At 40.2% G+C, this 12,917-nt stretch overlaps 1 protein-coding gene across 2 annotated transcripts in view; it reads left to right on the top strand.

Annotated features, from left to right (window-relative positions):
- LOC137437031 (cGMP-dependent protein kinase 1) overlaps positions 1-12,917 on the top strand; it is a 128,376-nt gene that overhangs the window by 22,187 nt on the left and 93,272 nt on the right. For both annotated transcript variants that reach the window (XM_068131345.2, XM_068131343.2), the window contains 2 exons: positions 1,230-1,293; positions 9,464-9,541. In XM_068131345.2, coding sequence (XP_067987446.1) covers positions 1,230-1,293; positions 9,464-9,541 — 142 coding nt within the window. The remainder of the gene's footprint in view (positions 1-1,229; positions 1,294-9,463; positions 9,542-12,917) is intronic.

Genomic DNA, 12,917 nt, shown 5'->3' with positions numbered 1-12,917 from the left:
CTGATCATTCAAACTCTATTTGTAATACAACTATTCCAAGGGTGTGATACAAATGGTACATGAATTAGTTTGGCCAGATTGCACAATTTGTCATTGTCAGATTGCACGATTTGTCATTGTCAGATTGCACAATTTGTCATTGTCAGATTGCACAATTGATCATTGTCAGATTGCATGATTTGTCATTGTCAGATTGCATGATTTGTCATTGTCAGATTGCACAATTTGTCATTGTCAGATTGCACAATTTGTCATTGTCAGATTGCACGATTTGTCATTGTCAGATTGCATGATTTGTTATTGTCAGATTGCACAATTTGCCATTGTCAGATTGCACACTTTGTCAGTCAGATTGCACAATTTGTCAGTCAGATTGCACAATTGATCATTGTCAGATTGCACAATTGATCATTGTCAGATTGCACGATTTGTCATTGTCAGATTGCACAATTTGTCATTGTCAGATTGCACGATTTGTCATTGTCAGATTGCACGACTTGTCATTGTCAGATTGCACAATTTGTCATTGTCAGATTGCATGATTTGTCATTGTCAGATTGCCTGATTTGTCATTGTCAGATTGCACAATTTGTCATTGTCAGATTGCACAATTTGTCATTGTCAGATTGCACAATTTGTCAGTCAGATTGCACAATTGATCATTGTCAGATTGCACAATTGATCATTGTCAGATTGCACGATTTGTCATTGTCAGATTGCACAATTTGTCATTGTCAGATTGCACGATTTGTCATTGTCAGATTGCACGATTTGTCATTGTCAGATTGCACAATTTGTCATTGTCAGATTGCATGATTTGTCATTGTCAGATTGCCTGATTTGTCATTGTCAGATTGCACAATTTGTCATTGTCAGATTGCACAATTTGTCATTGTCAGATTGCACAATTTGTCATTGTCAGATTGCACAATTTGTCATTGTCAGATTGCACAATTTGTCATTGTCAGATTGCACGATTTGTCATTGTCAGATTGCACGATTTGTCATTATCAGATTGCATGATTTGTCATTGTCAGATTGCACAATTTGTCATTGTCAGATTGCACAATTTGTCATTGTCAGATTGCACAATTTGCTTGTGTATAGATCAATATGACTGCACAGACATGACAGTGTATCTAAGGATCATTATACTATTTATACACATCCAATATTCCAATAAATTCACAGTACGTTACATGCTTTTGTTGCATTTATGGAAATGTCAGTGTTCCAGCATTCCGAAAACTACCTGAAGATGCCTTGGGGAAGCTGGCTGGATTGGCTGAGGAGGTTAGTAAACGACAAAGATGATGTAAATTCACAGTTTATATTGCAAAATGGCAATTTACATACAAATATGGCCGTTTGTCTTATTTTGCTTGTGTCATGGGTTGCTATAAAAAGCAACTGGGCTTCACCACTGTATTGCTAATGGTATGATCACAGAAATGGGCTTATGGTCATGTGTATCGAGTGGGATTTTGAAATACTATAGTGATTTCCTTGTGTTCAGTTCCCCTCTTATGCTTCAGTTCATCACAGCCATGTATGATCCTATTTCCTTTTGGGAGAAATTAAATAATGTACTTACTTCTTGTATCTGTGTATCTATCATGTTTGTGATTGATTATTCACTGTGAGCTTTATATTTAATTCATTACTCTAGGGGTGTCCCTGCACCAGAAAAATGAAACAAAAGAACATATGTAAATAATCATGAGTTTTCGCAACAGCTCTCTGTGCTTTCACATATAAATACATGGTTACTTCAGGAACCACAACCATGTATATACAGTGCATTCAGAAAGTATTCAGACCCCTTCACTTTTTTCACATTTTGTTATGTTGCAGCCTTATGCTGAAATCGTTTAAATTCATGTTTTCCCTCATCAATCTACACTCAATACCCCATAATGACCAAGAGAAAACAGGATTTTCGAAAGTTTTGCAAATTTATTAAAAAGAAAAATCTGAAATATCACATTGACATAAGTATTCATACCCTTTGCTATGACACTTGAAATTTAGCTCAGGTGCCCCCCATTTCTCTTGATCATATTTGAGATGTTTCTACACCTTGATTGGAGTCCACCTGTGGTAAATTCAATTGATTGGACATGATTTGGAAAGGCACACACCTGTCTATATAAGGTCTCACAGCTGACAATGCATATCAGAGCAAAAACCAAGCCATGAGGTCGAAGGAACTGCCTGCAGAGCTCAGAGACAGGATTGTGTCGAGGCACAGATCTGGGGAAGCCTACAAAAAAATTCTGCTCCATTGAAGGTTCCCAAGAGCACAGTGGCCTCCATAATTCTTAAATGGAAGAAGTTTGGAACAACCAGGACTCTTCCTAGAGCTGGCCGCCCGGCCAAACTGAGCAATCGGGGGAGAAGGGCCTTGGTAAGAGAGGTGACCAAGAACCCGATGGTCATTCTGGCTGAGCTCCAGAGATCCTGTATGGAGATGGGAGAAACTTCCAGAAGGACAACCATCACTGCAACACCCCACCGATCTGGGCTTTATGGCAGAGTGGCCAGACGTAAGCCTCTCCTCAGTGAAAGACACATGAAAGCCCACTTGGAGTTTGCAAAAAAGCACCTGTGAGACTTTCAGACTGTGAGAAACAAGATTCTGTGGTCTGATGAAACCAAGATTGAACTGTTTGGCCTCAATTCTAAGCGTCATGTCTGGAGGAAACCAGGAACCGCTCATCACCTGCCCAATACCATCCAAACGGTGAAGCATGGTGGTGGCAGCATCATGCTGTGGGGGTGTTTTTCAGCAGCAGGGACTGGGGGACTGGTCAGGGTTGAGGGAACAATGAATGGAGCAAAGTACAGAGATATCCTTAGTGAAAACCTGAAACAGAGTGCTCAGGACCTCAAACTGGGCCGAAGGTTCACCTTCCAACAGGACAATGACCCGAAGCACACAGCCAAGACAATGCAGGAGTGGCTTTAGGACAACTCTGTGAAGGTCCTCGAGTGGCCCAGCCAGAGCCCTGACTTGAACCATTCGAACATCTCTGGAGAGACCTGAAAATGGCTGTCCACCGATGGTCCCCATCCAACCTGACAGAGCCTGAGAGGATCTGCAGAGAAGAATGGCAGAAAATCCCCAAATCCAGGTGTGCAAAGCTTGTCACGTCATACCCAAGAAGCCTCGAGGCTGCAATCGCTGCCAAAAGTGCTTCAACTAAGCACTGAGTTAAGGGTCTGAATACTTATGTCAATGTGATATTTCAGTTTTTTCTTTTTAATAAATTTGCAAAACTTTCTGTCATCCTGTTTTCTCTCTGTCATTATGGGGTATTGAGTGTAGATTGATGAGGGAAAAATGAATTTAAACGATTTCAGCATAAGGCTGCAACATAACAAAATGTGAAAAAAGTGAAGGGGTCTGAATACTTTCTGAATGCACTATACATGTATAGGGTTTCAATGCTGGCTCTTATAGCTTCGATATAACGTTGTGTAACTCATCTTTAAGTTGTCGATTGCATCACTGTGTGGAAGACGGGGTTTTGTAATCACTTCTGTGTGTCTCTGTGTCTGTATGTCTGTCTGTTTATGTGTGTCTGTTTATCTGTGTGTCTGTCTGTTTATCTGTGTGTCTGTCTGTGTGTCTGTCTGTCTGTGTCTGTCTGTCTGTCTGTGTATCTGTCTGTCTATCTGTCTGTGTAAGTCTGTCTGCCTGTGTGTCTGTCTGCGTCTGTCTGGGCCATAACCTTTTTGTCATTTGAGGTTTTGTCATCTTGTTTGTCCGTGCTCTATGTCCTGTGGTGAGGCTTGTTTGACCGTGCTCTATCCTTTAAATGTTTAGCGTCAAGCAAGGAAGCAGCACGTACCAATTTTAAAATCTTTTGTATGACTCTGCTGGGATTTGAACCACCCACCCCAGACTCAGAGTGGACATTCCAACCATTACACCACCGAGTCTGGACATGGTGGATTAGGATCTACTTAACTGTACTTGTCCTTTCATTTTCATTCATTGTTGCTTCAATTCTCACCAAATTACCAATGGCAGCAGCAGAAATACTTCCCCAAACAGGAACAGAGCCTCCACCAAGCTTCACAGTAAGCTGTAGACACACATCCTCATACTTTTCATCAACTCTCCATCTCACATACCACTTTGTTTCAAAAATTTCAAAATTTGACTCATCACTCCCAAGTACTTTTGTCAAGTACAATCAAGTGCCAGGAATTTCATATTTGGACAAAATACCTGTTCACCATGGCTTCTGCTTTTCAAATGAATCACGTGATCATTATGATCTACAAGTGAGAACGAGAAAAGCAAACTATCATGTTTACTTCTTTCTCTGAAAAATTGATGTACTTTGTGATGCAATCAATGCCTTGATGCCGACTACCAGGAGTGACAGTTTGTAGTTAGATCCTATTTTGTTGAAACTCAAACACATATAAGATATGGATTCATGGATGGATGGATGGATGGATGGATGGATGGATGGATAGATACAGTCACGTGAAAAAGTAAGTACACCCCATGTAAAGTTTTGACTTTTTCAACATATTTTAACATACAGCTATTTGATCTTCATTTCAACAATATTGATAGATAAAGGTGATGTAATATAACAAATATCATGAAACATTTACATTTTGTTGTTCATTGTATAATTTAAATAAACATAAATGCAAATTTCGCATGTGGAAAAAGTAAGTACACCCCATGAAATGTTTTTAAAATCTTTTTAACATATGTGGACATATCAATATTTGATCTTCATTTAAACAGTATCTATAGATAAAGGTGATCTAATTGAACAAAAAACAATGAAAAATTGACTTTGCAATAATAAAATTAACAAAGATGCCATTTCCTTCTGTGGAAAAAGTAAGTACACCCTTGGCTCTAAGAGGTGGTATTGCCCCCTTTGGCAGAAACAACCTCAAGTAGGCGTTTCTTATAACTGTCTACCAGTCTCTGACATCGACTGGGAGAAATTTTTGCCCACTCCTCCATGCAGAATTCTTTCAGCTGTGCGATGTTTGAGGGGTTTCTTGCATGCACAGCTCGTTTCAAATCCCCCCACAACATCTCGATGGGATTTAGATCCGGGCTTTGACTTGGCCATTCCAGAACCCTCCATTTCTTTCTTTTCAGCTATTCCTTGGTGGATTTACTGGTATGTTTAGGGTCATTGTCATGTTGCAAGGTCCACCTTCGGTTGAGCTTCAACTTTCCGACAGATGGCCTCACATTATCCTCAAGCACCCTCTGGCACAATGAAGAATTCACAGTGGATTCTATGATGGTGAGCTGCCCAGGCCCTGATGCAGCAAAGCTGCCCCAAACCATAATATTTCCACCACCATGCTTTACAGTTGGTATCAGGTTATTGTGGTCAAATGTTGTCTTTGGTTTTCAATAAGCATGTCTTCTGGTACTGTGGCCAAATAGCTCTACCTTTGACTCATCTGTCCAGAGCACATTGTTCCAGAAGTGCTGGTCTTTGCCTTGGTGTTCATTGGCAAACTTTAGTCTTGCCCTGATGTTCTTTCTGGACAGCAAAGGTTTTCTCCTGGCACACCTCCCATGTAGATCAAATTTGTGCAGCCTCTTTCTTATGGTAGACTCGGGCACTTTGACATCAACAGCGGCAAGAGCTACCTGTAGGTCCCGTCATGACATTCTGGGGTTCTTAGAGACTTCTTTCAGCATCTTGCGGTCTGCTCTCGGGCTGAACTTGCTGGGGCGGCCTGGCCTGAACAAGTTGGCAGTTGTTTGGAATCTTCTCCACTTGTAGATGATCTTCCGGACAGTCGAATGATTGATTTCAAATTGTTTGGAGATCTTTTTAAATCCCTTCTCAGACTCGTAGGCCTCTATAACCGTCTTTCTGAAGGCCTCAGAGAGCTCTTTTGATCTCGGCATGGTGACGCCGCACACTTCAACAACAAAGAGCAAAACAAACTAAATGTCTAAGGTTTAAATAAGACAGGTTCCTCCAAGATCCTCTCTAACGATGTTCTAATCATTTGCACCTGAGCTGGTGCACCTGATTCTAATTTTAGGTATTTGAAGTAGTGATAAATGTAGGGGTGTACTTACTTTTTCTACATGCGAAATTTGCATTTATGCTTATTTAAATTATACAATGGACTACAAAATGTAAATGTTTCATGATATTTGTTATATTATATCACCTTTATCTATCAATATTGTTGAAATGAAGATCAAATAGCTGTATGTTGAAATATGTTGAAAAAGTCTAAACTTTACATGGGGTGTCCTTACTTTTTCACGTGACTGTAGATATTGAGATGGATGGATAGGTCGATTAAGGGAGGGAGAGAGGAACTTCAAGTGGGAAATTACAAATGGGGTATTCGCACCCCTTGACTTGTTTCACATTTTGTTGTGTTACAGCCTGAATTTAAAATGGGTTAAATTTAACTTTTTGTCACTGATTTACATGTAGTACCCCATAATGTCAAAGTGGAAATCTATTTTGAGAATTTTTTTGCAAAATAATTAAAATTTAAATATAGAAACATCTAATTTACATAAGTATTCAACCCCCTGAGTCAATACTTCGTAGAAGCACCTTTGACAGCGATTACAGCTTCGAGTCTTCTTGGGTATGTCTGTATCAGCTTTGCACATCTGGATTTGGGGGGTTTCCCATTCTTTTTTGCAGATTTGCTCAAGCTCTGTCCAGTTAGATTGGGAGCGTCAGTGAGCAGAAAATCTTCAAGTCTTTCCACAGTCTCAAAAGACGTCTCGTCTGGGCTTTGGCTGAGACACTCAAGGACTTTCACATTCTTGTTCTGAAGCCATTCCAGTGTTTCTTTGACTTTATGCTTGGGGTCATTGTCTAGTTGGAATGGAAATCTCTGCCACAGTCTAAGGTCTTTTGCACTCTGAAGCAGGTTCTCCTCAAGGATTTGCCTGTATTTGGCTCCATTAATTGTTCCCTCCATCCTTACAAGTCTCCCTTTCCCTGCCACTGAAACGCATCCCCATAGCATGATGCTGCCACCACCATGCTTTATGGTAGGGATGGTGTCCGATTGGTGATGAGCTGTGCTCGGTTTCCACCAGTCGTAGGGCTTTGCATTCAGGCAAAATAATACAATTTTCGTGTCATCAGACAACAGAATATTTTGCTTCATGCTTTCAGAGTCCTCCATGTGCCTTTTTCTCGGGAGTGGCTTCCATCTGGCCACTCTCCCATTAAGCCTAGATTTTTGAAGAGCTGCAGATTCTGTTGTCCTTCTGGCAGGTTCTCCCATCTCAGCCAAGCAACTCTGTATTTCTGTCAGAGTGGTCATTGGGTTCTTGGTCACCTCGCTGACTAAAGTCCTTCTTGCCCAGCTGCTTACTTTGGTTGGACGGCCAGCTCTAGAAAGAGTCTGGGTAGTTCCATATTTTTTCAATTTCCTAATGATGGAGCTCACTCTGCTCTTGGGAACTTTCAACACTCCAGAAATTGTTTTATACCCATCCCCAGATTTTATTCCCTCCCCAAGATCTCTGCATCCTCACAATTCTATCTCGGAGTTCTACGGATAGTTCCTTGGACTTAATGCTAGAGTTTCTGCTCTGACATGCACTGTCAACTGTGGGACCTTATATAGAAAGGTGTATTTCTTTCTAAATCATGTCCAATTAATTGAATTGGCCACATGTGGACTCAGATCAAGTTGTTGAGACATCTCAAGGATGATCAAAGAAATTCGGATGTTATATTTAAGGTAAGATGTGCATGATTTTAATGTATTATCATATAATGGAATGTGTAATGGGAGTTGTAACAATGTGATAATACATTCAATCCTCTACCGAGTAAAGTTTCCGCCGTTTGGAGAGGAGATCGAAACCTGGAGGAAGAACGGTGCCCAGCTGATGATCTATGCAGTTGGGGAACTAGTCAATTGCTTACAGGTTAAGGTTCTCACTTTAGGTAAGGGAACTATGTTTTGAGGTTTACAATTTAAATAAAGTTGAATATGGGATGTTGTGAAATTAACATCATTTACAGCAATCCTTTAAAGTTTAAATCATATTAAAGTTGCGGAACAACCGATACTGTACAATTAATTAATTAAGTGTGTGTGTGCGTGTGTGTGTGTGTGTGTGTGTGTGTGTGTGTGTGTGTGTGTGTGTGTGTGTGTGTGTTTATCAATTGCCACGCTCACTTGTACAGTTAACAGGAAATGGTTCAAAGTCGATACCTCTCATCCACGTATATTTCTCATATGTCCTATATTTTTGTGAGACCAATTTGCATTCAGGAACAGAACAATTATCTTTAACCATTTTGAAATTGCCACTCTTTCCTTTAAATCCTGAAAATTATGTTAAAAAGACGATTTATATTCCAGATTTATGCTAGTAATGGCAGGTTAAGAAATTGCACAGAGACCAGAGATGAATCACTGAAAACACACACACGGTGAATGCGCAAAAGGCCTCCTTAACATTCATACGCCATTTTGAAGGTCGAAGGTCGTGTATTGGTAGGTAACATGTGAGAACCCTCTTGATCGCTCACCAATTTGCAGCCATTTTTTTTAACCCAATGTACCATTTAAACACAAATGTGCGAAAGACTTGCATCAGCACCGCATGGGTCAGACCGTCGTCCCCTGTGGGTTTCTGCTCATTTGATCACATTCTCCTTCACAGGCAAACTATTGATACAACTCTGCTCCACAGCACTTGTGACTATTTCAATTGCTGGTCTTGGTTGCCATTTTAAATTCAGGCTGTAACACAACAAAATGTGAAAAAGTCAAGGGGTGTGAATACTTTATGAAGGTACTGTATCTGCATGACTTGCAACGCAGCATCACTATCCCTTTTGCGGTTACCCAATGTATCCCATCTAACCTCTAAGCAGGGAATTTAGCCAGGTTATAAGCACACCGCCAGCTAACCCTTTTACAAAGAAACCATGGTGTCTGTAACGCTGTGAACCAGAATCCAGATAGGACGGCAGACTTTACTCCTCCCACCCGATTGATGCTGTGCTCCAAGATGCGGCACCACCTGTAGCATTGCACCAAGAGGACACTTTTAGTCGGATTTTATTCCACAGTGGAATAGATTCATAACAAAAAAAAAAAAGAATAATTTTTATTTGAATAATAGATACTTTGCTCCACACTCTTTCGTTCGTTGTTGAACAGACTCTAACCTTTGTGTGCCAGCCTCAAATTTGCATTTATCAGGATTACACTTCAAACTTTTCCTCTCGTTTCAAGAAAATATTTATATTGTTAAAAATCATCTGCAATCTATTCATATCTGTGAAACAAGTCTTTCTTTCAAACAATGCATCCATATTGAGTTCCATGATATTCGTAATGAAGCGGAATGTTACTCTCCGTCCCAGTGGTGGCTTGTAATGAGATCATTCTAATTTGTGAATTTTTTTTATCACTCTTACCCTTTTAATCCTAACTTTCCATTTCCCAGGTTCACTACCAACCATGGGACTATATTGTACGGGAAGGGGCCATGGGAGGAACATGTTTTGTAATCAGCAATGGAAAGGTTTGCAAGTTCCCAGTTTTACTTTTGCTACTGGTTCAATTCTTCATTTGCAATTTAATCAAAGTTTGCATTAATATCACTAGCAACGGTACCCGCCCTATGGGCGGGGCTTCAATTGGGAAGCCGAAATAAAATGGCAAAATATCAGAAATTGAAGGCAGAAATTTTGTGAATGTGAATGCTTCCTTGGACGTTTTCGTTCATGAGGCTTTCCGTTTGGGAGGCATTTTACCGGTTTATCTGAAACGGTACCCGCCCAGAAACACGTACCAGAGAAAAAAATCGTTTTGGCAATGGCCTCTCCAATATTGTACCCGTTTGTGACGTTTGTCACATTGTCCCCAGTACCCGTTTGTGACGATGTTTTCATTGTGACGAAAATATTCGATTTATTATTCGAATATTCGACTTCGAATTTATTTATTCGAATTGCACGAAAATGTGAATTGTGATTGTGTTTCATTGTGATGTTTGTGCGGCGACGGGCGGTGTGTACAGAGGGCAGGGACTTAATCAACGCGAGCTGATGACTCGCGCTTACTGGGAATTCCTCGTTTGTGGGACACTGTCTCAAGCCCCAGTCCTCATCACGGATGGGGCTCAGCGGTTTACCCGAGCATGACGGCGAAGGGCAAGGTACACGCTGGCCCGTCCAGTGTAGCGCGTGTGGCCCCGGACATCGAAGGGCATTAAACGTTCATTAAACATTAAACGTTCATTAAACATTAAACGTTCATTAAACATTAAACGTTCATTAAAGGATTACGAAACGAAAAACATTACGAAATTACGTTATCACCGTCACGTCAAACACTACCGTGAACACATACATCGTCACAACATCGTCACAATGAACGTTATGCGAACGTGAATGTTATGCGGGAGTCCAAACCTGAGAATGCTGGAGACCAAAGCTGAAATTTGGAAAACTAAATAGCCAATTTTACTCCCAGGGGTCCCAGGATTACCCATCCAAAATATCTTTCCGATCGGTTCAGCAGTTTTTACGGTACCTTCGAACAGACAGACGGACATTTGGTGAATTCTAGTAAGATGAACATTGAAAAAAAAGCCAATTCATTAATGAGCATCAAAAGACGATATGTTTTTCTTTTCGTAATAATTAGCAATAGTTTCTGAATTACAATTCAGGGATTTTCTTCAAGTTCCTGTATAAGTTCCTGTTCCTGTTCAAGTTCCTGTACAAGTTCCTGTTCCTGTATAAGTTCCTGTTCCTCTTCAAGTTCCTGTATAAGTTCCTGTTCCCATTCAAGTTCCTATAGAAGTTCCTGTTCCTGTATAAGTTCCTGTTCAAGTTCCTCTATAAGTTCCTGTTCAAGTTCCTGTATAAGTTCCTGGTCCTATTCAAGTTCTTGTTTAAGTTCCTGTTCCTATTCAAGTTTCTGTATTATTTCCTGTTCCTATTCAAGTTCCTGTATAGGTTCTTGTTCCTGTTCAAGTTCCTGTATAACTTGCTGTTCCTGTTTAAGTTCCTGTTTCTTGTGTAAGTTTCTGGCAGTTCATGCGGCGACACCTTTATGAACCTGTTCATACCAAAACTTCAAATTGTAACTGGAGTTGTTAATGCTTTCTCTTGCAAGCCAATTGCCGCTTGGTTCTTGATCATTGGGAAGCATCCTTTATTTGTGAATTTCTTCATGGGGGTTACTGATGATCAGATCTTTCGTCAAACGTATAGTTGACCACTTCCAGTTGACCATGGTTCAGGCAGGTAAAAAAAACCAACAGGTAAAAAATTATTTATGGGTACAATGTTGACATGTTGGCTGATTGGTTAGCTCAAAGATAACGTACTCGTCCTTGAGATGTGTGGTCACAGTTCGAATCCAGACCTGTTCATCAACTCATCTTGGTGCTTTGCAGGCAGGGAGTTGCATCAATTCATATGCTCCAGTCGGACATCCTTCTGGGTGTACTGCTAGCTTTTGCCGGTGGACATTTTATGAAAGATCCCATGGTTCCTTTTATAAAGAGTAGGCCATTGTGAGCCAGTACCTTGGCTAAATTCCACATTACTTCACCTACACCACCTTTCGGTGGAGTGACGAGTCCTCCAGAATTGGCTGTCATCCTCTTGAACTAGTTTGGCAGAAACAATTCTCTACAAACAGAGTATCTGCTGATGGGTGGATTGTGAAATGTTGAATGTTGTGTAAAGGCACAAGTTTGAGATTTTTTGCTAAATTATTGCAAAAATATGTCAGCCTGATGTCTCTCTCAAAACATGAATATGGGCCTTTTGGCACTAATACATTTGATTTCCCTTCATAAATGTACGTTTCCCTTTCCTGTATTTTCTCTAATGTATAGTCACAGTACGAGGCTCATGTGATCACAGTCTATGAACCGTGCTAAGACAAGTCAAGTCATGCCAAGCTGATCTGAACCTAAACTAGATCCATTTATAACTTCACGACAACTGTAATCTTCACCCATCAAACATACAGTGAGATGGCTGAAGATTACAACTGAGCTCGATTTAGGAAATTATTATTTGGGAAAAACCCAGTTGGCTTGTTGAAGTCCTTCGGGAAATGGTAATACACATGCCCCACATGGTTTTTCCTCCATGCAATACCAATCCATACAGTTTTGGCTGCCTCAGGGATGCAAAGGATGGACATTAGTATTGCAGTGCTGTCCAGGATTGGTCAAACTGAAAATAAACCAAATTGATAACAGAACTATAACAGCACTCTTCGACGTCATGAGACTCACATTATTACATCATTATACATACTTGTACCAAGTTTGATTTAAATCACATTTTTACCTCGCATGACCTCTGACCTTGGACGCCAAAATCTATTAAGTTCATATTTGCATAATAATACAGACTTGTACCAAGTTTGGTCCAAATCCCATTACTGGTTCACAGGTTATCGTGGTAACAGGATTTTTACCTAACATGACCCCTCACCTTTGACCTCTTGATCCCAAAACCTAATTAAGATCAATTTAAAATTGTAACGACCTCTTATAGATAATATGTAGTTCCGTGATTTTGTATTGATACTTGTATATGTTCTAAATTAAAATATATATATTTGTATACTAAGTCGAGGCTCATGTAAGAGCACATATAACATATAATAAAGTGAGCAGGAGACAAGAAGGGCAGAAGAGAGGGAGGGAAGCACAATAACAGTAGGGAACAGGGACGTCAGTAGATCTGTGGAAGACAGAGGGCAGGCACTAGGTACACAGGATAAACAAGATGGGTATTAAAAAGTTTATGACACATTTTAGCAATTTGACGGCCATTTTGAAAATGATAGCCGCTATGTTGCAAAAAATGGCTGCCATGTTGAATTTCGAGTTGGCTAATGTACAGAATTGTATCTATATAAGAACA

This window comes from Myxine glutinosa, chromosome 11, assembly GCF_964187855.1.
Source record: "Myxine glutinosa chromosome 11, kmMyxGlut1.1, whole genome shotgun sequence".
Lineage (NCBI taxonomy): Eukaryota > Metazoa > Chordata > Myxini > Myxiniformes > Myxinidae > Myxine > Myxine glutinosa.
This window is presented reverse-complemented; position numbering and strand designations above follow the sequence as displayed.